General features: G+C 42.7%; 1 protein-coding gene across 1 annotated transcript; it reads right to left on the reverse strand.

Annotated features, from left to right (window-relative positions):
* Positions 1-777: 777 nt before the first annotated feature.
* On the reverse strand, positions 778-18,689 carry sgta (small glutamine rich tetratricopeptide repeat co-chaperone alpha). The gene is made up of 12 exons (XM_061888010.1): positions 18,559-18,689; positions 12,428-12,603; positions 12,262-12,365; positions 12,040-12,118; positions 11,884-11,983; positions 11,664-11,768; positions 7,636-7,771; positions 7,467-7,529; positions 7,364-7,401; positions 7,103-7,288; positions 1,045-1,169; positions 778-982 (listed from the first exon to the last, which is right to left on the reverse strand). Exons 2-11 carry the CDS (start codon positions 12,525-12,527, stop codon positions 1,058-1,060), a joined length of 1,023 nt encoding a protein of 340 aa, XP_061743994.1. The 5' UTR covers positions 12,528-12,603; positions 18,559-18,689; the 3' UTR covers positions 778-982; positions 1,045-1,057.
* Between the last annotated feature and the right edge of the window lie 7,506 nt (positions 18,690-26,195).

A 26,195-nucleotide genomic window follows, 5' to 3' on the forward strand; every position in this document is an offset into this window, starting at 1 on the left:
ATCTTTTGCAATTTGCTCAATGAATAATGGAGACGTCAAAGAAGAAAGCTGTAGGTGGGAAGCGGTGTATTGCGGACGCCTTTAGCAACACAAACACAGCCGGTGTTTCATTGTTTACATTCCCGAAAGATGACGGTGACGCTTTACTATGGAAAAGAGATGTCAAGCGAACACGGTTGGATTGGACCACACACACAAAGTACAGTGTATTATGCTGCGATCAATTCGAAAGATCGTGTTTCGAAGAGGGTCCCTTGCGAAAGGCAGACCCGTCGACTGGTGCTGAAAAAAGGTGCGGGGCCGACCTTCAGGTTGTACAGGTACCTTATAATCTCACTAAAACACTAGTAACATAATAAGCAGATAAGGGATTTTCCAGAATTATCCTAGTAAATGTGCCTAATAACATCTGAATCTCTCCCACTGCCCTTTAGTCCTTTTTTTTTTTCTTTCTAGTCCTTCAGTCTCACTTTCCTCACCCACGAATCTTTTAATCCTCGCTCAAATTAATGGGGAAATAGTCGCTTTCTCTGTCTGAATCGCTCTCGCTGCTGGTGGCCATGATTGTAAACAATGTTCAGATGTGAGGAGCTCCACAACCCGTGACATCATGTGCACATTGTCTGCTACTTCCAGTACAGGCAAGCCTTTGTTATCATCGCCAAAAGTTGCGGACTTTATCGTCAATGTTCTCTACTAAATCCTTTCAGTAAAAGTATGACAATATTTTTTAAATCAGGCCAACAACAAACTTCCATGAAAGCAAGTTGAGCAAAGAGCAGTCATAAAATGTTCTTTAATTGTAGAACCAGCGCAATGCCTTTATGACACACACAGGAAGTGGGAGGGGCTTCCTTCGAGGGGTGTGGCTGGTGGCGACGTGGAGGCTCTTGGCTCATGCAAGAATTCTTCAGTGATGAAACAATTGGCGCCCTCCTCGAGTCCTTCGTGTTACAACAAACGGTCCAGGTGAAAAGAACCCCTGAAACACAACGCACACGTCACCTCGTCGCCACCTCGCCGTCTCGGCGCTCTGGGACTTACCCGCGCGGGTGCGTCACGGCTGCTCCTCGTTTCCCGCGCTGGGCGCCCGATTGCGGATTTGACTCCTGAGCTGCTCGATGAGTTCAGGATTCTGTTGCTGCATCTGCTGTGCGAACTGTTGACCTCTGACCCAACACACACGCCAAAACGCGGGTTAGTAGTGATGGGTTGATGAGGCGTCATGAAGCGTTTTGACACTGTATTGATACTGTGTCGATACTGTGCTACTAAATACTGACATCTGCTGGACATTAAAAATCCCTACAGGCAACCTATGGACCGGCTCAACTGACACTGATGTTATGACCCAGTACGCGGGTCGGCGAGCCACATGCGGCTCTTTAGCGCAGCCCTAGTGGCTCTCTGGAGCTTTTTAAAAAATATATGAAAAATGGAAAAAGATGAGGGGAAAAAACACATTTTCTGTTTCAATACAGTTTCTGTAGGAGGACAAACATGACACAAACCTCCCTAATTGTTATAAAGCACACTGTTTATATTAAACATGCTTCACCGATTCGAGTATTTGGCGAGCGCCGTTTCGTCCTACTAGTTTTGGCGGTCCTTGAACTCACCATAGTTTGTTTACGTGTACAACTTTCTCGGACGTGTTTTATGCCACTTCTTTTTCTGTCTCATTCTGTCCACCAAACTTTTAATGCAGTGCATGAATGCACAAAAGTGAGTTTTGTTGATGTTATTGACTTGTGCGGAGTGCTAATCAGACATATTTGGTCACTGCATGACTGCAAGCTAATTGATGCTAACATGCTATTGTGCCTCAATGGTAGCTATATTTGAGCTTATTTAGTTTGCTTTAAGTCTTCATAATTCAATTTATATCTCATTACACACTATCTGTGCGTAATATGGCTTTCGATTTTTTGCGGCCACAGACGGACATGTTTTTGTATTTTTGGACCAATATGGCTCTTTCAACATTTTGGGGTTGCCGACACCTGACCTAGTAAATACAATAATAAAAAAACCAAGTCATTGTATTTCATTTAGGATTATTTCATATCTTCATTTAAACAAAAATATATTTTTATCTTATTTAGATACAGTAAATAAATAATGTGAACATGTATCATAATATGGAAATCTAAGAGAACGTGTTGTGAATGAGGATGCTTGTGAAGTGAAGTGAATTGTATTTATATAGCGCTTTTCTCTAGTGACTCAAAGCGCTTTACATAGTGAAACCCAATATCTAAGTTACATTTAAACCAGTGTGGGTGGCACTGGGAGCAGGTGGGTAAGGTGTCTTGCCCAAGGACACAACGGCAGAATCGAACCTGCAACCTGTGGACTGGGGATTTTTTTTGCAAAAAAATGTTACACATTTTTATTAAAAAATAAAGTTTTTCCAACGTATTAGATCGTAGACGATTTCTCTTCTTAGTTATTATTTCACCTGAGACTGCTCCATGATCTCCGACGACGATAAATGACAAATGACAAACGACAGATGTGCAGCGATTCTGTTGGCAGCAGCATCTCATTGACAGATGAGCTTCCTTATAAGCACAGTTTGGCGCGCAGGCGTCAGTTCGACACAGTTCGCGTCTCGGTCAAGTGACCGATACAGCTCATGATCGGTCACGTGACTTTCTAAAAGCGGTACACGCACAGGGTTTTGCTCTATGAGCTCGACGCATGCGCCGATGCATCACTACGGGTTAGTATCTTCAGGTCACCTGACATTTGTGAGTCTACACATGACATGACACGGCGTATGTCCTCAAATAATACAGCTGCTAGGGGAACCTCGGCAAAAAATGCGGCCCATTAGGAGTTTCACTCCGGTCCGCCAGTCTTTCTGCATCATTTTTTTAGACCTTTAACATCAAAACGGTAGCCACCATTATGATGTTTAGATGACGTGACGACGCACCGTCTGATTGATTGATTGAAACTTTTATTAGTAGATTGCACAGTTCAGTACATACTCCGTACAATTGACCACTAAATGGTAACACCCCAATAAGTTTTTCAACGTAAATCAGGGGTGTCCAAACTTTTTCCACAGAGGGCCGCACATGGAAAAATTTAAGCATGCTGGGGCCATTTGGATATTTATCATTTTCAAACCATAACAAATTATATGGATTTTTTTTTTTTTTTATCCTTAAGGCTCCTGGGGGGCTTAGAGGGTCTCAGTCACTAAAATGTTAAAAATAAGTCAAATTATTATTTTATTTTTTATTTAATGCTTACAGTAAATCTCTATATCAACTTGAAGGTGATATAAAGTAAAAAAAATAATGTTTTATGCCTTTTCTGTCAAAGACAAATTTGTTTTTTATAGTAAAACTGAAATATGCAGTATTTAGACAGATAGTACTTTATTGATTCCTTCAGGAGAGTTCCTTTATTTAGCAATTAAAGCCCTCAAAGATCAATAATGCAGGACACCATTGATTTTAATTATTTAATATTTTTGAGTAATCACAGTGAAAAGTTCAATAAAATCCTACTAAATATATTTGAGATCCAAAAGGTTCCACACTCATAAAGTAATGCATTTTTATTCGTTTTTTTTTTTACTTTTAACACTTAAATTTCAAGATCAACTTCCGATATATCTGTCGATTTTAAGTTTGAACTATTATTTAGTTTTTTTTATGCTCTTTTGTCAAAACTTTGATGTTCTTATATGGCAACCACACAACATATGCAATATTGTTTCCACATAAAACATTTTAAAGTGATAATTTTTAAGTAATAATTCATTATAACAGATTTTTTTTGTCCTTTTTTTTTTGGAGCAATTGAAAAAAAAGAAAATGAGGACAAAAGGAAAAAAAAACTGCCTGCATGGCAGCTTTGTGTCAACATTGCTACTTTTTCTCATTAGATTTCACCTCATTCCACTTTTTTTAAATGTTGTTTTTTTATTTTTGCAATAGTATCAATTTTGCAATTTTTGCAGAATGTGTGGCGGGCCGGTAAACGATTAGCTGCGGGCCACACTTTGGACACCCCTGACGTAAATCAATTCATGGTACATTTCAAAGAGTATAGTGCCGTTTTTGATTCATTAGTACCGTGATACTAGGGCTGGGCGATATATCGATGTACTCGATATATCGCGGGTTTGTCTTTGTGCGATATAGAAAATGACTATATTGTGATATTTGGGTATACGTTCTTTTAGCTGCGGGCATTACACTGCAGGCGTTTCTCACTCCTCCTCTTCCCTCCTTCTCACAGAGACGTAAAACAAGACCACCTTCTTACATATGTCCCATACTGTCACGCGTGCAACATCACACACTCCAGCGGAGCAGAGAGGTAGCAACATGGTAACATTAGCTGTGATGCTAACGGTGAGGTGCGGGTGGTAATACAAGAGAGAGAAGGTGGTAACAAATGGAGGAAGAATTAATTCCCAAGGAAAACAGCGCGGGATCCATCGTCTGGCGGTGGTTTGGCTTCAAGCGGGAAGATGTTCAACATTTATGCGGCAAAAGCGTCGCTACAAAAAGTAACAGCACTGCTAATGTAGCATCATTTGAAAAGTCACCCGTTACAGAAGGAAGAGTCCTTGAAACTTTGCATGTTTACCATGAATTGATTTCAACAAGTTGAAAAACTTATTCGGATGTTACCATTTAGTGGTCAATTGTACGGAATATTTACTGTACTGTACAATCTGCTAATAAAAGTTTAAATGAATCAATCAACATCTCCGGCCGGTGCCACACAAACAAAACGCCGAAGCAATTATTTCCAGACCAACACGGTACAGTTGTGATCAAAATTATTTAACCCCCACACAATTTTGGTGTTTTAGCAGTTGGACATTTATTCCGTATTTTGTTTATAGTCATATCAAATAAAGATGCATTAAATAGACAAATGCAACTTGAATTACAACATTATATTTTGTAACATACCAAACAGTGTCATTTCTCTTAATATATCATTGACAAAATAATTCAACCCCTTGAAGATCATAACTCTTAAGAACAGAATTTGAATAAGGTCTTTTCAATCAGGTGTTGAAAACCCCTGTAGATGTGATTAGAACCATAACGAGCAACAATTTAACTGATTGAAAAAGACTATGACGCTCAGCTTCTTGTAGATGGTCAATGGTGTATTTGCAACATGGTGAAGTCCAGGGAGTGGTCAAAGAAGTCAACAGAGGAGGTAATTTCTCTTCATAAGAAAGGATATGGATATAAGAAAATAGCAAAGACATTACACATTCCAAGAGACACAGTTGGGAGTATAATGCGCAAGTTTAAAGCTAAAGGCACAGTGGAAACATTACCTGGGCGTGGTAGAAAGAGGATGCTGTATGCAACTACTGTCCGGTATTTGAAGCGCACAGTAGTGAAAAACCCCCGGGTAACAGCTGAGGAACTACAACAGGACATTGCAGAGGGGGGAACGCAGGTTTCGTCCCAGACAAAAAGGCGCGCATTTCGAGATGAAGGCCTCCATGCCAGAACTCCCAGGCGCACCCCACTTCTGACTACAAGGCACAAGAAAAATAGACTCCAGTATGCCAAAAATCATCTGGACAAACTCCAAAGGTTTTGGGAAACTTTTCTATGGAGTGATGAGACAAAACTGGAACTCTTTGGGCCTATGAATCAACGTTATGTCTGGAGGAGAAAAAAATGAAGCTTAAAAAGAGAAGAACACCTCGCCTACTGTTAAGCATGGTGGGGGGGTCAATCATGCTCTGGGGCTGTTTCTCCACCTCAGGTAGCGGGAATCTCCAGCTCGTTCAAGGCATTATGAATTCTATTTCCTAGCAGGATATATTAGCTGCAAATGTCATGAAGTCAGTGACGAAGCTGAGGCTTGGGAGACGTTGGACCTTCCAGCAGGACAAGAATCCCAAGCATACCTCCAAATCAACATCAGAGTGGTTGCTGAAGAAGGGCTGGAAGACTCTGGAGTGGCCTTCACAGTCGCCAGACCTAAATCCTTTAGAAAAGCTGTAGTGGGACTTGAAGAAGGCAGTTGCAGCACGCAAGCCCAAGAATATGAATTAACTGGAGGCTTTTGCCCAAGAGGAATGGGCTAAAATACCTGTAGATGGTTGCAAGAAGCTTGTGTCCGGTTATGTATCACCTTTGAAGGATGTCATTACTGCCAAAGGGTGTTCTACTAAGTACTAAAGATGCATGGAACAAGGGGGTTGAATCATTTTGTCAATGAGATATTAAGAAAAATGTCCTTTTTTGGAATTTTGTAAAATACAGTGTTACAATTTAAGTTGCATTTGTCTATTTGACACATCTTTATTTGATATGACTATAAACAAAATACGGAATAAATGTCCAACTTGCTAAAGTACCAAAATTGTGTGGGGGTTGAATAATTTTGATCACAACTGTATGAAAAAAAAAAGTAAACAACAGAAGGAGATAACGTCCGCAGGAACCTATTACGCAGCTCATTTTTATTTGAGAGTTATTGAAAAGTGCACTTTATTTGTTTTTAACTATTGTAGTGTACTGTACAAAAAGTACACTTGAATTTAGTCTTGTTTTGATATGTCCTCTTACCGACATCATGCACAAGAGTGCACTAATAGCTTGTTTTTAAATGTCTCTGACAATCTTGCACTTTCTGTTTTGAAATGACATTAATGTTTGTGCCACTGCTTAATAACTGTTTAATAAATACACTCTTGGTCATTTGACTTAGTTGTGATTTCCCTCTCTGCATGAAAGTTTAAAAGTAGCATATATTAATGCAGTATGAAGAAGAATGTTTTAATGTAGACACATGGAATCATCATACTGCTGTGATTATATGCATCAAGTGTTCATTCAAGGCTAAGGCAAAATATGGAGATATATGTTGTGTATCGTGACATTGCTTAAAAATATTGTGATATTAAAAAGAGGCCACATCGCCCAGCTCTACGCGATACTATATCAGTACGGGTATACCGTACAACCCAAACTAAAAGCTGCTGTTGCCCTTTGTTGATTCGGGCGGATGGCGAGTCATGATAAACAAAGCATGGTCACGATTTGAGGAAATATTTGCAATTATAACAATGTGTCAAAGTATTTCATGTACGCACGCTTGGATGAGTCCCGATAAATCTCCAGCTGGTGCGCCTCCGGGGACTCCACCTACTCCTCCGCCGAGTAGTCCTCCTCCGCCTACTCCTACTCCTCCTCCTGTTGCTGCTGCTGCTGCGGCTGCTGCTGGACCGCCTCCTCCACCACCCATTCCGCCATAGGCCCCAGACATCATTCCTGACATCCTGCCAAACAGCGCTACCGTCAGCAGGCAGAACACACACACACACACACACACAACAACCCACACACACACTTACATCTGCTGCACCTGTGGGTTGGTCATCAGCGACGACGCCTGCAACAAACACCACTCGTTACACAAACTGACTTAATGACCAGAGTAACAATGCCCGCCCTCACCATGTTCATGAAACCAGGATTACTGAGCAGTCCAGCCAGGTCCACTCCGCCCATGCCCGCCGTCTGACACGTACACACACACACACACACACACACACACACACACACACACGCAAAGTGAGCGCAAACATCAAACAATGGCGTGTGCACACAGATGTGTTTGCTTTACAGGACTAGTAGTGTCCATCTTCTCCTCCGCGATCTTCAGGTTGGACTTATACGTGTCGTTGTCAGGGTCCAGTTCTAGGGCTTTCTTGTAGAACGACGCCGCCTCCGTGTGCTTGTTGAGGCTCGCCAATGCCAACCTGCAAACACAGCGCATGCTCAGAACCTTCCAGGACACGTCTCTACCAATACGGATATTTTTAAAGAGTTTTTGGGTGACCTTTTGGAATACTCCGGCCAGAGTGGAGATATTTCTGTTTGGACCGGTGAAACTCAACTTTTTGGTTTGTGTCAGCTTTGCAGAGACTCCCTTTCATTTACAGACATCCAATAATGCAATAACCTTCCAGATCAGTGGTGTCAAACTGTTTTACATTGAGGGCCACATCGCAGTTACGGTTGCCCTCGGAAGGCCGCATTTAAAGGGGAACATTATCACCAGACCCATGTAAGCATCAATATATACCTTGATGGTGCAGAAAAAAAAGACCATATATTTTTTTAACCGATTTCCGAACTCTAAATTGGTGAATTTTGGCGAATTAAACACCTTTCTGTTTATCGCGCTGGAGGCGATGATGTCAGAATGTGACGTCACCGAGGTAACACAGCCGCAATTTTCATTTTCAATACATTACAAACACCGGGTCTCAGCTCTGTTATTGTCAGTTTTTTTGACTATTTTTTGGAACCTTGGAGACATCATGCCTCGTCGGTGTGTTGTCGGAGGGTGTAACAGCACTAACAGGGAGAGATTCAAGTTGCACCACTGGCCCGAAGATGCGAAAGTGTCTGCCGCCAGACCCCCATTGAATGTACCAGAGTGTCTCCACATTTTACCGGCGATGCCAAGACTGACATGGCACAGAGATGTATGGATAACCTGCAGATGCATTTGCAACGATAGTCAACGAAATCACAAAGGTGAGTTTTGTTGATGTTGACTGCCAGCTAATCGATGCTAACATGCTACGCTAATCGATGCTAACATGCTATTTACCGGCGGTGCTAAAGCAGACATGGCACAGAGATGTATGGATAACCTGTAGATGCATTTGCAACTATATTACGTTTCCTTCCACCCACATTTAATGCGAAAAAAACACTTACCAATCATCGGATTTAAGTTGCTCCAGTGTCAAAAGATGCGAAAGTCCTGATCGTTTGGTCCGCACATTTTACCGGCGATGCTAACGCAGATATTCGGCAATGCTATGGCTATGAATAGCGTCAATAGCTATTCGCTCAATAGCTTCAGTTTCTTCTTCAATACTTTCATACTCCAACCATCTGTTTCAATACATGCGTAATCTGTTGAATCGCTTAAGTCGCTGAAATCCGAGTTTGAATCCGAGCTAATGTCACTATATCTTGCTGTGCTATTCCCATTGTTTGTTTACATTGGCAGCACTGTGTGACGTCACAGGGAAATGGATAGTGGTTTCGAAGATAGCGAAAATAAGGCACTTTAAAGCTTTATTTAGGGATATTCCGAGACCGGTAAAATTTTGAAAAAAACTTCCCAAAATACAACAAGCCACTGGGAACTGATTTTTATTGTTTTCAACCCTTTTGAAATTGTGATAATGTTCCCCTTTAACTTCCCGTGGTAAATTTCCACCCTTTTGCAGTCCTATTCTTAAAGGCCTACTGAAAGCCACTACTACCCACCACGCAGTCTGATAGTTTATACATCAATGATGAAATATTAACATTGCAACACATGCCAATACGGCTTTTTTAGTTTACTAAATTACAATTTTTAATTTCCCGGGAGTTTCGTCTTGGAAACGTCGTGTAATGATGACGTGTACGCGTGACGTCACGGGGTTTTAGGAAGTGTGAGCACTGCACACACACAGGTAAAAGTCGTCTGCTTTAACGGCATAATTACACAGTATTTTGGAGATCTGTGTTGCTGAATCTTTTGCAATTTGGTCAATTAATAATGGAGAAGTCACAGTAGAAAGATGGAGTTGGGAAGCTTTAGCCACACAAACACACGGTGATTGCTTGTTTAAAATTCCCGGAGGTGCAAATTTACTATGGATCAGACCAAATGTCAATCAGCAGGTTTCGATGAGAAAATTGTGGTTAAAAAGTCAGTTCTTATCGGATAAAAGCTGAGCTTGTGCCGTCCATGTAGCTGCCGTCGACTTCCCTAAGACATTGACATCAACACCCGGCCGTGGACGTACACTTCCGACTATCAGGTACTATTAAACTCACTAAAACACTAGCAACACAATAGAAAGATAAGGGATTTCCCAGAATTATCCTAGTAAATGTCTTTAAAAATATCGGAATACATCCCAATGCTATCGCGTTTTTTTTTTCTAGTCCGTCGCTATCAATATCCTCAAACACGAATCTTTCATCCTCGCTCAAATTAATGGGGAAATTGTCGTTTTCTCGGTCCGGATAACTGTTTTTGTTGGAGGCTCCCATTAAAATCAATGCGAATATATGAGGAGCCATCAACATGTGACGTCATCGTCTGCGACTTCCGGTAAAGGCGAGGCTTTTTCAGGAAGTACCAAAATTGCCGAACTTTATCGTCGATTTTCTCTACTAAATCCTTTCAGCAAAAAAATGGCAATATCGCGAAATGATCAAGTATGACACAGAATGGACCTGCTATCCCCGTTTAAATAAGAAAATCTCATTTCAGTAGGCCTTTAAAGGGGAACATTATCACAATTTCAAAAGGGTTAAAAACAATAAAAATCAGTGCCCAGTGGCTTGTTGCATTTTTTTAAATTTGTTTCACAATTTTACCGGTTTCGGAATATCCCTAAATAAAGCTTTAAAGTGCCTTATTTTCGTCTCTCTGTGAAGACACTGGCCATTTCCCTGTGACGTCACACAGTGCTGCCAATGTAAACAAACAATGGGAATACCACAGCAAGATATAGCGACATTAGCTCGGATTCAAACTCGGATTTCAGCGACTTAAGCGATTCAACAGATTACGCACGCATTTAAACAGATGGTTGGAGTATGAAAATATTGAAGAAGAAACTGAAGCTATTGAGCGAATAGCTATTGACGCTATTCATAGCCATAGCATGGCCGAATAGCTGCGTTAGCATCGCCGGTAAAATGTGCGGACCAAACGATCAGGACTTTCGCATCTTGTGATACTGGAGCAACTTAAATCCGTCGATTGGTAAGTGTTTTTTTTGCATTAAATGTGGGTGGAAGGAAACGTAATATAGTTGCAAATGCATCTACAGGTTATCCATACATCTCTGTGCCATGTCTGCTTTAGCACCGCCGGTAAATAGCATGTTAGCATCGATTAGCTGGCAGTCAACATCAACAAAACTCACCTTTGTGATTTCGTTGACTATCGTTGCAAATGCATTTGCAGGTTATCCATACATCTCTGTGCTATGTCTGTCTTAGCATCGCCGGTAAAATGTGGAGACACTCTGGCACATTCAATGGGGGTCTGGCGGCAGACACTTTGGCATATTCGGGCCAGTGGTGCAACTTGAATCCCTCCCTGTTAGTGTTGTTACACCCTCCGACAACACACCGTCGAGGCACGATGTCTCCAAGGTTCCAAAAAATAGTCAAAAAAACGGAAAATAACAGAGCTGAGACCCGGTGTTTGTAATGTGTTGAAAATGAAAAGGGCGGGTGTGTTACCTCGGCGACGTCACGTTCTGACGTCAATGCTTCCAGCGCGATAAACAGAAAGGCGTTTAATTCGCCAAAATTCACCCATTTAGAGTTCGGAAATCGGTTAAAAAAATAGATGGTCTTTTTTCTGCACCATCAAGGTATATATTGACGCTTACATAGGTCTGGTGATAATGTTCCCCTTTAAGTGACTATTCTGATCAACTTTCATGTCACAAACATATGTAAACATTAAAAAGGTAGGGTATTGTTTTGGGCAAAATGTGCATGTTTTTCTTTTCTTAAAAGTACTCGTTTGGGCCCCGGCGCTGTTTTATAAGTAAACATTTAGAAGCGTTATCAGATAATATGTAAAAAAAAAAAATACCAGACCCTGGTACTTACCCCATTCTGCCGTAAGCTTTGCTGTAGTTTGGGTCTATGCTAATGGCCTGCTCGCAGTCTTGCACGGCACCCGCGTAGTTTCCCAGCTTGCTCAGCGCCGCCGCCCTGACACACGTACCAAGTCCACACCATTTGATTTGTATTCCACACTCGACATGGTTCCGTCACGTAAAGACAGTATACTGGTTTGGTAAAAAAGAGGGAGAGGCAGAACGCTGACCTATTGCAGTAGTAGACGGCGTTCTGAGGGTTGGCGGCGATGGCTTTGGAATAAAACTCAACAGCGGCAGCAAAGTTCTCCACTTTCATTTGATCGTTTCCTGTGGAGGAGAACGCGTCACTAAGGCGTCGCACAACAAAAGGATAGACGCCTTACCGTCCGTCTTGAGTCTCTCTGCCTCTGCTCTCTGCTCCTCGCTGATGGAGTTTGTAGTGGTGTTGTTGTTGACCTGCGACTGAGCGCACATATACGTTACAAACAAGGGTGTATCGATTCGCTTAAACAAAGGTTTGATTATAATTTGAGGTTGCCAATGCGATTTAGGTCGATAATGAGGTTTTTATCTCAAAATGGTGCAGCCCCAGCGCTAACAAGTACCTTGCCGACAGCGGCGACGAAAATCTCAGGTAACGTCATGGGGACGTCGAGGCTCTGGTCGTCTTTGGACACTTCAAACGCCGTCTCCAGACATTGGACCGCCACTGCGGGAGGGAGGGCGTAGCTTTAGGAACGTCACACCTTCGGGAACATAACTCCGACTCACCTTCCAGGCTCTCCTGGGCGCCCGACGACAGATTTCCTGACTCCAGCTGCTCGTGGAGGTATCGGATGATGGAGAAGGCGAGACGCTTGGTGTCTGTCATGGCGGCGGAGGCAGAGACCGCTGATGGACAGCCAGGAAGGGCGACGACGCAGCCTGAGTGTCCACTTCTTTAAAAGCTAGTGTGATGACAACAAAGCAAAACATTTAGTGACTTATGTACCTCAAAGCTGCCACAAATGATTGGAGGATGCGGGGAGAACTGTGATTTGGATCACATCGGACTGTCTGCCCCGCAGGATGAATTTTGAGGCTCAGTCATAGACAATTTAGAGCCTACCCTATGGCTCGAGAGCCAGATGTTGCTCTTTTGATGACTGCATCTGGCTCTCGGATAAATCTGAGCTGACATTGCTTAACACGATAAGTAATGAATAATTCCACTTGTCATCACAGTGTTAAAAATAACGTTCAAAATATAAAACATTCTCATGCTTTTTTATGTTCAAAAAGTTGCATTAATGGTAATAAGTAATTTATTTATTATTGGTTAGTGTGGGGCTTGCCGTCCTGGGGGTTCTTCAGACCACCAAGAGCCTGTTTTAGGGTTACAATATTGTTTTATTTTATTTTTGTCTCAGTTGCTTTCCAGCAATTGTCCTTTTTCTCTTTTGTCCTCACTCGCGCTCTGGCTCCAGCCCCCGCCCCAACCCTGTCTCTCCTCCTGGCTGCTGCTTATAACAGAGCAACAGGTGATTAGATAACAAGGCCCAAGTGGGCCATCTACGCACCTGTCGCTGATTTCGAGGCCGGTCCTGGCAACATCCTGCTTTGCTGCAGGCCCGCAGGCCACGCCCCCTCCACAGTTAGCTTCAGAATAACAATGTTATTATAAAGAATAAGAGACATATTATACTCTGGAAATGTTGGTCTTACTTAAAAATGCACGCGTTTAGTTGTGTCCAGTGTTAAAAAAAATATTATATGGCTCTTAGGGAAATACATTTGAAAATATTTGGCTTCTTGGCTCTCTCAGCCAAAAAGGTTCCCGACCCCTGATTTACAGTGAAAAGCATATTTTATTTTCACTCGCACACAAAACATTCTAACTTGCATTGTTTCTCTGGCTTTGAGAACCTCCCGAAGGACAGTGCGGCGAAGACACAACAAACTCCTTTCTTGTCTCTCATGGACACACACCAGTTGTTGGTGACTTTTTGGACTGACTATCGGCTGCACAACATGAAGGCCGCGGAACAGAGACACACTGCAGGCTTACACACACACACACACATGCATCCACAAAAAATATACGCCACACACACATACCCCACCCCCAATCCAACGCCCTTGACACATTTTCCAATGGGGGGAAATACGGATGGGCGGCGCCTGAACAGCTGCAACCTGCCACCATGGCCCCCCACTCCCTCCCCTCTGTTGCTAGATATCTTGAGATGTAAGTTGTAATATGTATTTGTGCTTTGCTATGGAGGTTTTTTCCCCACTACAGACTGGGCCCCCATAGGAGCCCAGTCTAGATTATATATTTTTTTACTCATCCTTCCCCAGCGCTTACCTTTTTTTCCCATATTTTACGGGGCGCCTTGTGGCGACCCATCAGCGTTCCTGTTCTGTAACCCCGTACACTGTTTGTTTGTCTAATCTTGAAACGGGTGTGTGCCGAAAACAAAGTTTCGTTGTACTTGCGCAATGAATTGAAGCATTTATTTCAAACCTGCACAGTACAACACTTTTTTTTTTTTTACATCTTGGCAGAGACATTTGTGCAAGGCTTGAAAAGGAGTTGGATGAAGCAGATGCTTATAATATCCCAACCCCACTCACTCATTCCACATTTAACATACACAAAATAATACAAGAACAATACCATACAAACAAAAACAAGAAAAACTCCTGTACACCAACAATACAATAGTACCACTGTTAGTATGAGACAAGACAAGACGAAACAAAACACACACCCATCACTCTCTGACCATAAACCTCTCTCCTATCGCTCTGTACAGAGGGCATCCATCTATTTTCTCCTCGTACTTCTTTTTTAAGCAGTTTTTTAAATTGAATTATGTTTGTACACGTTTTAACTCGTCCCCTAAGTCGTTCCACAGAGTGACTCCACGCACTAAAATGCACATTGATTTTAAAGTTGTTCTAAATTTAGCCAAATATAATTTGTTGTTTCCTCTTAGACGGTAACTATGATGAGCAACCCCAGATCACATCTCACTCCTACCCACTTCTCCAAGGTGGGCTGGCTCAGGGGGGAGGATGGAGTAAAACAACTTGCAGTGAGCCTAGTCTATAAAATCCGCTACACCTCCCTGATACCGAAGTACATGTCAAACTACTTCCATAACGTAAATGTCCGCCATACCCACAACACCAGGGGGAGCTCCACAAACCACGTTAAACCCAGATTCCGATCTAACAAAGGTCTTAACTCATTCTCCTTCTATGCCACATCAATGTGGAATGCACTCCCAACAGGTGTAAAAGACAGTGCATCTCTATCCTCCTTCAAAACCGCACTAAAAGAACACCTCCAGGCAACTTTAAGCCTTGACTAACACCCTCCCAATCTACTAATAAACATTTTCAATCAATCAATAAATCAGCGTCTCTATCCTGGAATGGGTTTTGTATATTGGTAGGTGGAGAGTTTTTGGGATGCCCTAAACATAATTTGAGCAGTTTTAAAGTTGATCACAGTTTAAAGGCCTACTGAAACCCACTACTACCGACCACGCAGTCTGATAGTTTATATATCAATGATGAAATATTACATTGCAACACATGCCAATATGGCCGGGTTAGTTTACTAAATTGCAATTTCAAATTTCGCGCCGAAGTGTCCTACTGAAATGTCGCGGTATGATGACGCGTGCTCGTGACGTCACGCAATGTAGAGGATATTATGTTCCAGGACCGTTCCCAACTATAAGTCGTCTGTTTGCATCGCATAATTCCACAGTATTCCGGACTACTGTGTTGCTGAATTTTTTGCAATTTGTCAATGAATAATGGAGACGTCAAAGAAGAAAGCTGTAGGTGGGAAGCAGTGTATTGCGGCCGCCTTTAGCAACACAAACACAGCCGGTGTTTCATTGTTTACATTCCCGAAAGATGACGGTGAAGCTTGACTATGGAACAGAGCAGCCAAGCGAACACTGTTGGATTGGACCACACACACAAAGTACAGTGTATTATGCGGCGATCATTTCGAAAGATCGTGTTTCGAAGAGGGTCCCTTGCGAAGGGCAGAGATGGGCATCCGTCGACTGGTGCTGAAGAAAGGTGCGGGGCCGACCTTCAGGTTGTACAGGTACGACCATACAATCTCCCTAAAACACTAGTAACACAATAAGCAGATACGGGATTTTCCAGAATTATCCTAGTAAATTTGTCTAATAACATTTGAATCGCTCCCACTGTAGTCTTTTTTTTTTGTCCTTCACTCTCACTTTCCTCATCCACAAATCGTTCATCCTCGCTCAAATTAATGGGGAAATCGTCGCTTTCTTGGTCTGAATCGCTCTCGCTGCTGGTGGCCATGATTGTAAACAATGTTCAGATGTGAGGAGGTCCACAACCCGTGACATCACGTGCACATCGTCTGCTACTTCCGGTACAGGCAAGGCTTTTTTATTAGCGACCAAAGGTTGCGAACCTTATCGTGGGTGTTATCTACTAAATCCTTTCAGCAGAAATATGGCGATATCGCGAAATGATAAAGTATGACACATAGAATGGACCTGCTATCCCCGTTTAAATAAGAAAATCTCATTTCAGTAGGCCTTAAATTGCAATAGCTCGTTGAGAAATGTTGTTCTTAAACTGTTGGACAATTTGCTCACGCATTTGTTCATAAAGTGGTGCCATCCTTGTTTGTGAATGACTGAGCATTTCATGGAAGCTGCTTTTATACCCAATCATGGCACCCAACTCTTCCCAATTAGCCTGTACACCTGTGGGATGTTCCAAATAAGCTTTTGATGAGCATTCCTCAACTTTCTCAGTCTTTTTTGCCACTTTTGCCAGCTTTTTTGAAACATTGTTGCTGGTATCTAATTCCAAATGAGCTAATATTTGCAAAAAATAACATTTACCTGTTCGAACGTTAAATATCTTGTCTTTGCAGTCTATTCAATTGAACATAAGTTGAAAAAGATTTCCAAATCATTGTATTTTTTTTTTTTATTCTGGTTAGCGCCTTGCATGGCAGCTCCCGCCATCAGTGTGTGAACGTGTGTGTGAATGGGTGAATGTGGAAATACTGTCAAAGTGCTTTGGGCTCCTTAAAAAGGGGTAGAAAAGTGCTATAAAAGTACAATCCATTACCATTTACCTTTAAGTTGCTTTAAACTCCAAGAATAGTGGATTTGAATGATGCCTGGAGTGAATATTGTACACAATGTGGGGCGGTTTAGCTAGGTTGGTAGAGTGGCCGTGCCAGCAACTTGAGGGTTGCAGGTTCAATCCCCGCTTCCGCCAACCTAGTCACTGCCGTTGTGTCCTTGGGCAAGACACTTTACCCACCTGTTCCCAGTGCCACCCACACTGGTTTGATTGTAACCTAGATATTGGGTTTCACTATGTAAAGCGCTTTGAGTCACTAGAGAAAAAGCGCTATATAAATATAATTCACTTCACCTCACAATCCTAATGGCGTTTTTCTGCAGAAATAAAGACCTACCTACCTTATCATGTTGCCGTGTTATTCCTACACATGTGCCCATCAAGTTTATGCTCAAATATCACAATGCCTGTTGCAACCGTTACTTCACCATTCTTGTTCAAACATGTCAAATAAAAGCCAAGTAAGGGACAAGCTGTAGAAAATGGATGGATAGAAAACAAAAACTGAAAGCAAAACACTTGTCTAATGTCGACTTTTACCCAATCAACAATATTTAGGAGGTGCCATTATGGGGCAGCCTATGGCGCCCTCTACTTTCTGTACCAACAGTGTGCAAACCCAGTTATATATGTCATATCTAGCCATTATAAACACATGGATATTATTGCTTGACATATTTGATCAACAGCCATACAGGTCACACTGAGGGTGGCCGTAAAAAAAACTTTAACACTGTTACAACTATGCGTCACACTGTGAACACACACCAAACAAGAATGATAAATGATAAATGGGTTGTACTTGTATAGCGCTTTTCTACCTTCAAGGTACTCAAAGCGCTTTGACACTACTTCCACATTTACCCATTCACACACACATTCACACACTGATGGAGGGAGCTGCCATGCAAGGCGCTAACCAGCACCCATCAGGAGCAAGGGTGAAGTGTCTTGCTCAGGACACAACGGACGTGACGAGGTTGGTTCTAGGTGGGATTTGAACCAGTGACCCTCGGGTTGCGTACGGCCACTCTCCCACTGCGCCACGCCGTCCCTTGACAAACATATTTTGGGAGAACATCCGTGCGGACCGCGAGTTTAATATGAACGCCGCTTGACTACGTCATACTTGCAAACGCTCCAAATTTTTAAGGGAGATCCCTGAATTTCAGGGCACCCGTTCTCTCCAATTCCTGACGACTTTTACCCAATCAACCATATTTAGGAGGTGCCATTATGGGGCAGCCTATGGCGCCCTCTACTTTCTGTACCAACAGTGTGCAAACCCAGTTATATGTCGTATCTGGCCATTTTAACACATGAGTGTTATTGCTTGACATATTTGATCAACAGCCATACAGGTCACACTGAGGGTGGCCGTAAAAATCAACTTTAACACTGTTACAAATATGCACCACACTGTGAACACACATCGAAAAAGAATGACAAACTCATTTAGGGAGAACATCCGCACCCTAACAGAACAAATACCCAGAATCCCATGCAGCCCTAACTCTTCTACCTACAATATACCCCCCGCCCCTACTTGCGTCGGTTGAGGTGGTGTATATTGTAGTGATTTACTCTAAAAGGAGCTAAGTCACGTTTTAATTCGTCAAACGTTTGAGAGGCTTTTTACATGACGTGAGAGGCACACATGCTAATGCTAACAAGCTAATTGCCCACATTTCGCTGGCGGGGCTCAATTGACGCCACTTTGGCTGAAAATGAAACGGAACTATTTGCTTTCCTACCAAATATCTGCGTGTTCCAGGCGCGGGTGTGCGCGGTAAGCAATAAAACGATGTTGTTGTTGTTGTTGTTCCTCGAATTCGGCAAGGCGCTGTTGTCAGAATTGAGGTTAGGGCGGCGCTGGATTATGACGTCACAACATGCGACGCTCTTTCGCAACTTTTTTTAAATGTTTTTTTTTTTTTTATTGAACCACCAATATACATTTATAATTCACACAAAAGTCAAAGCCCTTTCAACATCAATGAAAGAAAACAAAAGCAGATAATACAACAACAACAAAAAAAAAACATTTTTTTTTAAATATATATACAGTCAAGAAAATAAGTATTTGAACACCATGCTATTTTGCAAGTTCTCCCACTTAGAAATCATGGAGGGGTCTGAAATTTTCACGGTAGGTGAGTGTGCACAGTGTGAGAGATAATCCATCCATCCATCCATTTTCTTCCGCTTATCCGAGGTCGGGTCGTGGGGGCAGCAGCCTAAGCAGGGAAGCCCAGACTTCCCTCTCTCCAGCCACTTCGTCCAGCTCCTCCCGGGGAATCCCGAGGCGTTCCCAGGCCAGCCGGTAGACATAGTCTTCCCAACGTGTCCTGGGTCTTCCCTGCGGCCTCCTTCCGGTTGGACGTATCCTCAAGGCGTTCGGGTGGCATCCTGAACAGATGCCCGAACCACCTCATCTGGCTCCTCTCCATGTGGAGGAGCAGTGGCTTTACTTTGAGCTCCCCCCGGATGGCAGAGCTTCTCACCCTATCTCTAAGGGAGAGCCCCGCCACACGGCGGAGGAAACTCATTACGGCCGCTTGTACCCAAGATCTTATCCTTTCAGTCATGACCCAAAGCTCATGACCATAGGTGAGGATGGGAACGTAGATCGACCGGTAAATTGAGAGCTTTGCCTTCCGGCTCAGCTCCTTCTTCCCCACAACGGATCGGTACAACGTCCGCATTACTGAAGACGCCGCACCGATCCGCCTGTCGATCTCACAATCCGCTCTTCCCTCACTCGTGATCAAGACTCCTAGGTACTTGAACTCCTCCACTTGGGGCAGGGTCTCCTCCCCCAACCCGGAGATGGCATTCCACCCTTCTCCGGGCGAGAACTATGAACTCGGACTTGGAGGTGCTGATTCTCATTCCGGTCGCTTCACACTCGGCTGCGAACCGATCCAGTGAGAGCTGAAGATCCCGGTCAGATGAAGCCATCAGGACCACATCATCTGCAAAAAGCAGAGACCTAATCCAACGGTCACCAAACCGGAACCCCTCAACGCCTTGACTGCGCCTAGAAATTCTGTCCATAAAAGTTATGAACAGAATCGGAGAGAGATAACCTAAAAGGAAAAATGCAGAAATCACAATCTATGATTTTTTAAACAATTTATTTGTGTGATAAAGCCTAAAATAAGTATTTGAACACCAACATTAATATTTGGTAGAGTAGCCTTTGTTTGCAATTACAAAAGTCAAACGCTTCCTGTAGTTCTTCAGCAGGTTTTCACAGACTACAGGAGGGATTTTCACCCACTCCTCCACACAGATCTTCTCTAGATCAGTCCGGTTTCTGGGCTGTCGCTGAGTAACACAGACTTTCAGATTCCTCCAAAGATTTTCAATTGGATTTAGGTCTGACTCCAGAACGTTGATATGGTTCTTACGAAGCTACTTCTTGGTTTTCCCGGCTGTGTGCTTTGGGTCATTGTCATGTTGGAAGATCCAGCCACGACTCATCTTCAATGATCTGACTGAGGGAAGGAGGTTTTGGGCCAAAATCTCACACTACATGGCTGCAGTCATCCTCTCCTTAAAGGGGAACATTATCACAATTTCAAAAGGGTTAAAAACAATAAAAATCAGTTCCCAGTGGCTTGTTGTATTTTTTGAAGTTTTTTTCAAAATTTTACCGGTCTCGGAATAACCCTAAATAAAGCTTTAAAGTGCCTTATTTTCGCTCTCTGCGAAGACACTGGCCATTTCCCTGTGACGTCACACAGTGCTGCCAATGTAAACAAACAATGGCGGATACCACAGCAAGATATAGCGACATTAGCTCGGATTCAAACTCGGATTTCAGCGATTTAAGCGATTCAACAGATTACGCATGTATTGAAACAGATGGTTGGAGTATGAAAATATTGAAGAAGAAACTGAAGCTATTGAGCGAATAGCTATTGATGCTATTCGTAGCCATAGCATGGCCGAATAGCTGCGTTAGCATCGCCGGTAAAATGTGCGGACCAAACGATCAGGACTTTCGCATCTTTTGACACTGGAGCAACTTAAATCCGTCGATTGGTAAGTGTTTGTTTCGCATTAAATGTGGGTGGAAGGAAACGTAATATATTTGCAAATGCATCTGCAGGTTATCCATACATCTCTGTGCCATGTCTGCTTTAGCACCGCCGGTAAATAGCATGTTAGCATCGATTAGCGTAGCATGTTAGCATCGATTAGCTGGCAGTCAACATCAACAAAACTCACCTTTGTGATTTCGTTGACTATCGTTGGAAATGCATTTGCAGGTTATCCATACATCTCTGTGCCATGTCTGCCTTAGAATCGCCGATAAAATGTGGAGACACTCTGGTACATTCAATGGGGGTCTGGCGGCAGACACTTTGGCATCTTCGGGCCAGCGGTGCAACTTGAATCTCTCCCTGTTAGTGCTGTTACACCTTCCGACAACACACCGACGAGGCATGATGTCTCCAAGGTTCCAAAAAATAGTCAAAAAACGGAAAATAACAGAGCTGAGACCCGGTGTTTGTAATGTGTTGAAAATGAAAATGGTGGGTGTGTTACCTCGGTGATGTCACATTCTGACATCATCACCTCCAGCGCGATAAACAGAAAGGCGTTTAATTCGCCAAAATTCACCCATTTAGAGTTCGGAAATCGGTTAAAAAAATAGATGGTCTTATTTCTGCACCATCAAGGTATATATTGATGCTTACATAGGTCTGGTGATAATGTTCCCCTTTAATACAGTACAGTCGTCCTGTGCCATGAGCAGAAAAACACCCCCAAAGCATGATGCTACCACCCCCATGCTTCACAGTAGGGATGGTGTTCTTGGGACGGTACGCATCATTCTTCTTCCTCCAAACACACATAGTGGAATTATGACCAAAAAGGTCAATTTTGGTCTCATCTGTCCACAAAACTTTCTCCCATGACTCCTCTGGATCATCCAAATGGTCTTTGGCAAACTTAAGACGGGCCTTAACTTGTGCTGGTTTAAGCAGGGGAACCTTCCGTGCCATGCATGATTTCAAACCATGACGTCTTAGTGTATTACCAACAGTCACCATGGAAACAGTGATCCCAGCTCTTTTCAGGTCATTGACCAAGTCCTGCCGTGTAGTCCCGGGCTGATTCCTCACCTTTCTTAGCATCATTGAGACCCCACAAGCTGGACTGTATATATCAATCCATCCATTTTCTACCGCTTATTCCCTTTTGGGGTCGCAGGGGGCGCTGGCGCCTATCTCAGCTACAATCGGGCGGAAGGCGGGGTAAACCCTGGACAAGTCGCTACCTCATCACAAGGCCAACACAGATAGACAGACAACATTCACACACTAGGGCCAATTTAGTGTTGCCAATCAACCAGGTGCATGTCTTTACAGGTGGGAGGGGCCTATCCCCGCAGGTGCATGTCTTTGGAGGTGGGAGGAAGCCGGAGTACCCAGAAGGAACCCACGCATTCACGGGGAGAACATGCAAACTCCACACAGAAAGATTACCATTTGGATTTGAACCCAGGACTGCAGGACCTTCGTATTGTGAGGCAGACGCACTAACCCCTCTGCCACCGTGAAGCCACATTTAAAAATCTCAGAGCGAGGAGTTTTAGCACTCATTTGTGCACATAGCTTGTGCACTTTTCTTACATACTTATATGTGAGTGCACAACTTGTGCACTAATGTTGCACTCCTACATCAACACACAACTTTTGCACTTACTTGTCGCTCATATGTGCACACAACTTGTGCACTTATTTTACATACTTATTTACAGTGGGGCAAAAAAGTATTTAGTGAGCCACAGATTGTGCAAGTTCTCCCACTTAAAATGATGACAGAGGTCTGTAATTTTCATCATAAGTACACTTCAACTGTGAGAGACAGAATGTGAAAAGCTCTCACTGATGGAAGGAGGTATTGGCTCAAAATCTCAGGATACATGGCCCCATTCATTCTTTCCTTAACACGGATCAATCGTCCTGTCCCCTTAGCAGAAAAACAGCCCCAAAGCATGATGTTTCCACCCCCATGCTTCACAGTAGGTATGGTGTTCTTGGGATGCAACTCAGTATTCTTCTTCCTCCGAACACGACGAGTTGAGTTTATACCAAAAAGTTCTATTTTGGTTTCATCTGACCACATGACATTCTCCCAATCCTCTGCTGTATCATCCATGTATCCATTTAGGTATAAACTCAACTCGTCGTGTTTGAGGGAAGAAGAATACTGAGTTGCTTCCCAAGAACACCATACCTACTGTGAAGCATGGGGGTGGAAACATCATGCTTTGGGGCTGTTTTTCTGCTAAAGGGACAGGACGATTGATCCGTGTTAAGGAAAGAATGAATGGGGCCATGTATCGTGAGATTTTGAGCCAAAACCTCCGTCCATCAGTGAGAGCTTTGAATGGTTGTCTTTTTTTTTTTTTTTTCTTTGTCATGAAAAAGGGACGTTTTTGTCATGAAAAAGGGAGGTTTTTGTGGTTGGTGCACTAATTGTATGTGTATATTGTGTTTTTTATGTTGGTTTAATAAAAATAAAAAAATAATAATAATAATAATAGGATCCCCCGGGAAGAGCTAGACGAAGTGGCTGGGGAAAGGGAAGTCTGGGTTTCCCTGCTTAGGTTGTTGCCCCCGCGACCCGACCTCGGATAAGCGGAAGAAGATGGATGGATGGATGGATGGATATATATGTATATTTTTTTTTTTTTTTATAAAAATGAATAAAAAATTATTCTGCGGCCCGGTGGTTGGGGACCACTGCCCTAAGGTGCATAGACAATCATTTGGTAATGTGAATATTAAGAAAAGATTTAAAAAAAAAATAAGGACAAAAAAGAAGATATGTATTTATATATATAAAACTCATTTGTATACTCAAGCCCAGGGGTCGGGAACCTTTTTGGCCGAGAGAGCCATACAAGCCAAATATTTCAAAAATAATTTCCGTGAGAGCCATATAGTATTTTATTCAAGACTGAATACAACTAAATCCGTGCATTTTTAAGTAAGACCAACATTTTTAGTGTATAATAAGTCTCTTATTCTTTTTAATAACATTGTTATTCTAAAGCTAACCAACAATAAATAAAAAACTTCTTACCATTAATGCAACTTCTTGAACAGGTGCGGTAGAAACCGGATGGATGGATTAAAATGCATGAGAATGTTTTATATTTTGAACGTTATTTTTGACACTACCAGCATTACCAGCGGAATTATTCATTACTTATCGTGTTAAGCAATGTCAAGTAAGATTTATCTGAAAGCCAGGTGCAGTCATCAAAAGAGCCACATCTGGCTCTAGAGCCATAGGTTCCCTACCCCTGCTCTAGCTTTTAAATAGACTGCTTTTTAGACCAGTTGATCTGCCGCTTCTTTCTCGCCTGTGTATCGGTTGGGGACATCTCTAGGCTGCTGATCCGACTCCGCTTGGGATGGTTTCCTGTGGACGGGTTTCTCGCTGCTGTCTTGGATCCGCTTTGAACTGGACTCTCGTGGCTGTGTTGGAGCCACTATGGATTGAACTTTCACAGTATCATGTTAGACCCGCTCGACATCCATTGGTTTTCGGTCCTCTGGGAGGTGGGGTTGCCCACATATGAGGTCCTCTCCAAGGTTCTCATAGTCATCATTGTCACCGGCGTCCCACTGGGTGTGAGTTTTCCTTCACTCAATCAATGAATGTTTATTATATAGCCCTAAATCACAAATGTCTCAAAGGACTGCACAAACCATTACGACTACGACATCCTCGGAAGAACCCACAAAAGGGCAAGGAAAACTCACACCCAGTGGGCAGGGAGAATTCACATCCAGTGGGACGCCAGTGACAATGCTGACTATGAGAAACCTTGGAGAGGACCTCAGAAGTGGGAACCCCCCCCCCCAGGGGACCGAAAGCAATGGATGTCGAGCGGGTCTAACATGATACTGTGAAAGTTCAATCCATAGTGGCTCCAACACAGCCGCGAGAGTTCAGTTCAAAGCGGATCCAAGACAGCAGCGAGAGTCCCGTCCACAGGAAACCATCCCAAGCGGAGACGGATCAGCAGCGTAGAGATGTCCCCAACCGATACACAGGCGAGCGGTCCATCCTGGGTCCCGACGAGCGGTCCATCCTGGGTCTCGACCCTAGCCAGCCAGTACTTCATCCATGGTCATCGGACCGGACCCCCTCCACAAGGGAGGGGGGGACATAGGAGAAAAAAGAAAAGAAGCGGCAGATCAACTGGTCTAAAAAGGAGGTCTATTTAAAGGCTAGAGTATACAGATGAGTTTTAAGGGGAGACTTAAATCCTTCTACTGAGGTGGCATCTCGAACTGTTACCGGGAGGGCATTCCAGAGTACTGGAGCCCGAAATGAAAACGCTCTATAGCCCGCAGACTTTTTTTGGGCTTTAGGAATCACTAATAAGCTGGAGTCTTTTGAACGCAGATTTCTTGCCGGGACATATGGTACAATACAATCGGCAAGATTTTTCCGTGTAGTATTTTATACGTAAGTAGTAAAACCTTAAAGTCACATCTTAAGTGCACAGGAAGCCAGTGCAGGTGAGCCAGTACAGGCGTAATGTGATCAAACTTTCTTGTTCTTGTCAAAAGTCTAGCAGCCGCATTTTGGACCAACTGTAATCTGTAGTCCTTGCTCTTATGTGGGTTCTTCCGAGGATTTCGTAGTCGTAGTGGTTTGTACAGTCCTTTGAGACATTTGTGATTTAGGGCTATATAAATAAACATTCATTGATTGATTGATATATATAAGTATATATCCACACACATGCATACATCCATACATATAAACATATAACACTATTGCACATTATAGTCGGGAAAAAATAAAAAGACATGACACATGAGGAGATGACGGACACTTTGTGCTCACTCACTGCCTGTTTAATGCTACTTTGGCTATTGGGTAAAAACTGTTTTTTAGTCTATTTGTGCCCGCTTTCAGTACAACAATGTAATATTCAGTGTTGACAGCTAGATTTTTGGTGGACATGTTCCATAAATATTGATGTCCTTTTTTTGTGAAGAAATGTTTAGAATTAAGTTAATGGATCTCTATTACAATCCCCAAAGAGGGCACTTTAAGTTGATGATTACTTCTATGTGTAGAAATCTTTATTTATAATTGAATCACTTGTTTATTTTTCAACAAGTTTTTTGTTATTTGTATATGTTTTTTCCCCCCAAATAGTTCAAGAAAGACCACTACAGATGAGCAATATTTTGCACTGTTATACAAATTAATAAATCAGAAACTGATGACATAGTGCTATATTTTACTTCTTTATCTCTTTTTTTCAACCAAAAATGCTTTGCTCTGATTAGGGGGTACTTGAATTTAAGAAAAAGTTCACATGGTATGAACTTATTTCATC

The sequence above is a fragment of the Nerophis ophidion genome, linkage group LG26 (assembly GCF_033978795.1).
Source record: "Nerophis ophidion isolate RoL-2023_Sa linkage group LG26, RoL_Noph_v1.0, whole genome shotgun sequence".
NCBI lineage: Eukaryota > Metazoa > Chordata > Actinopteri > Syngnathiformes > Syngnathidae > Nerophis > Nerophis ophidion.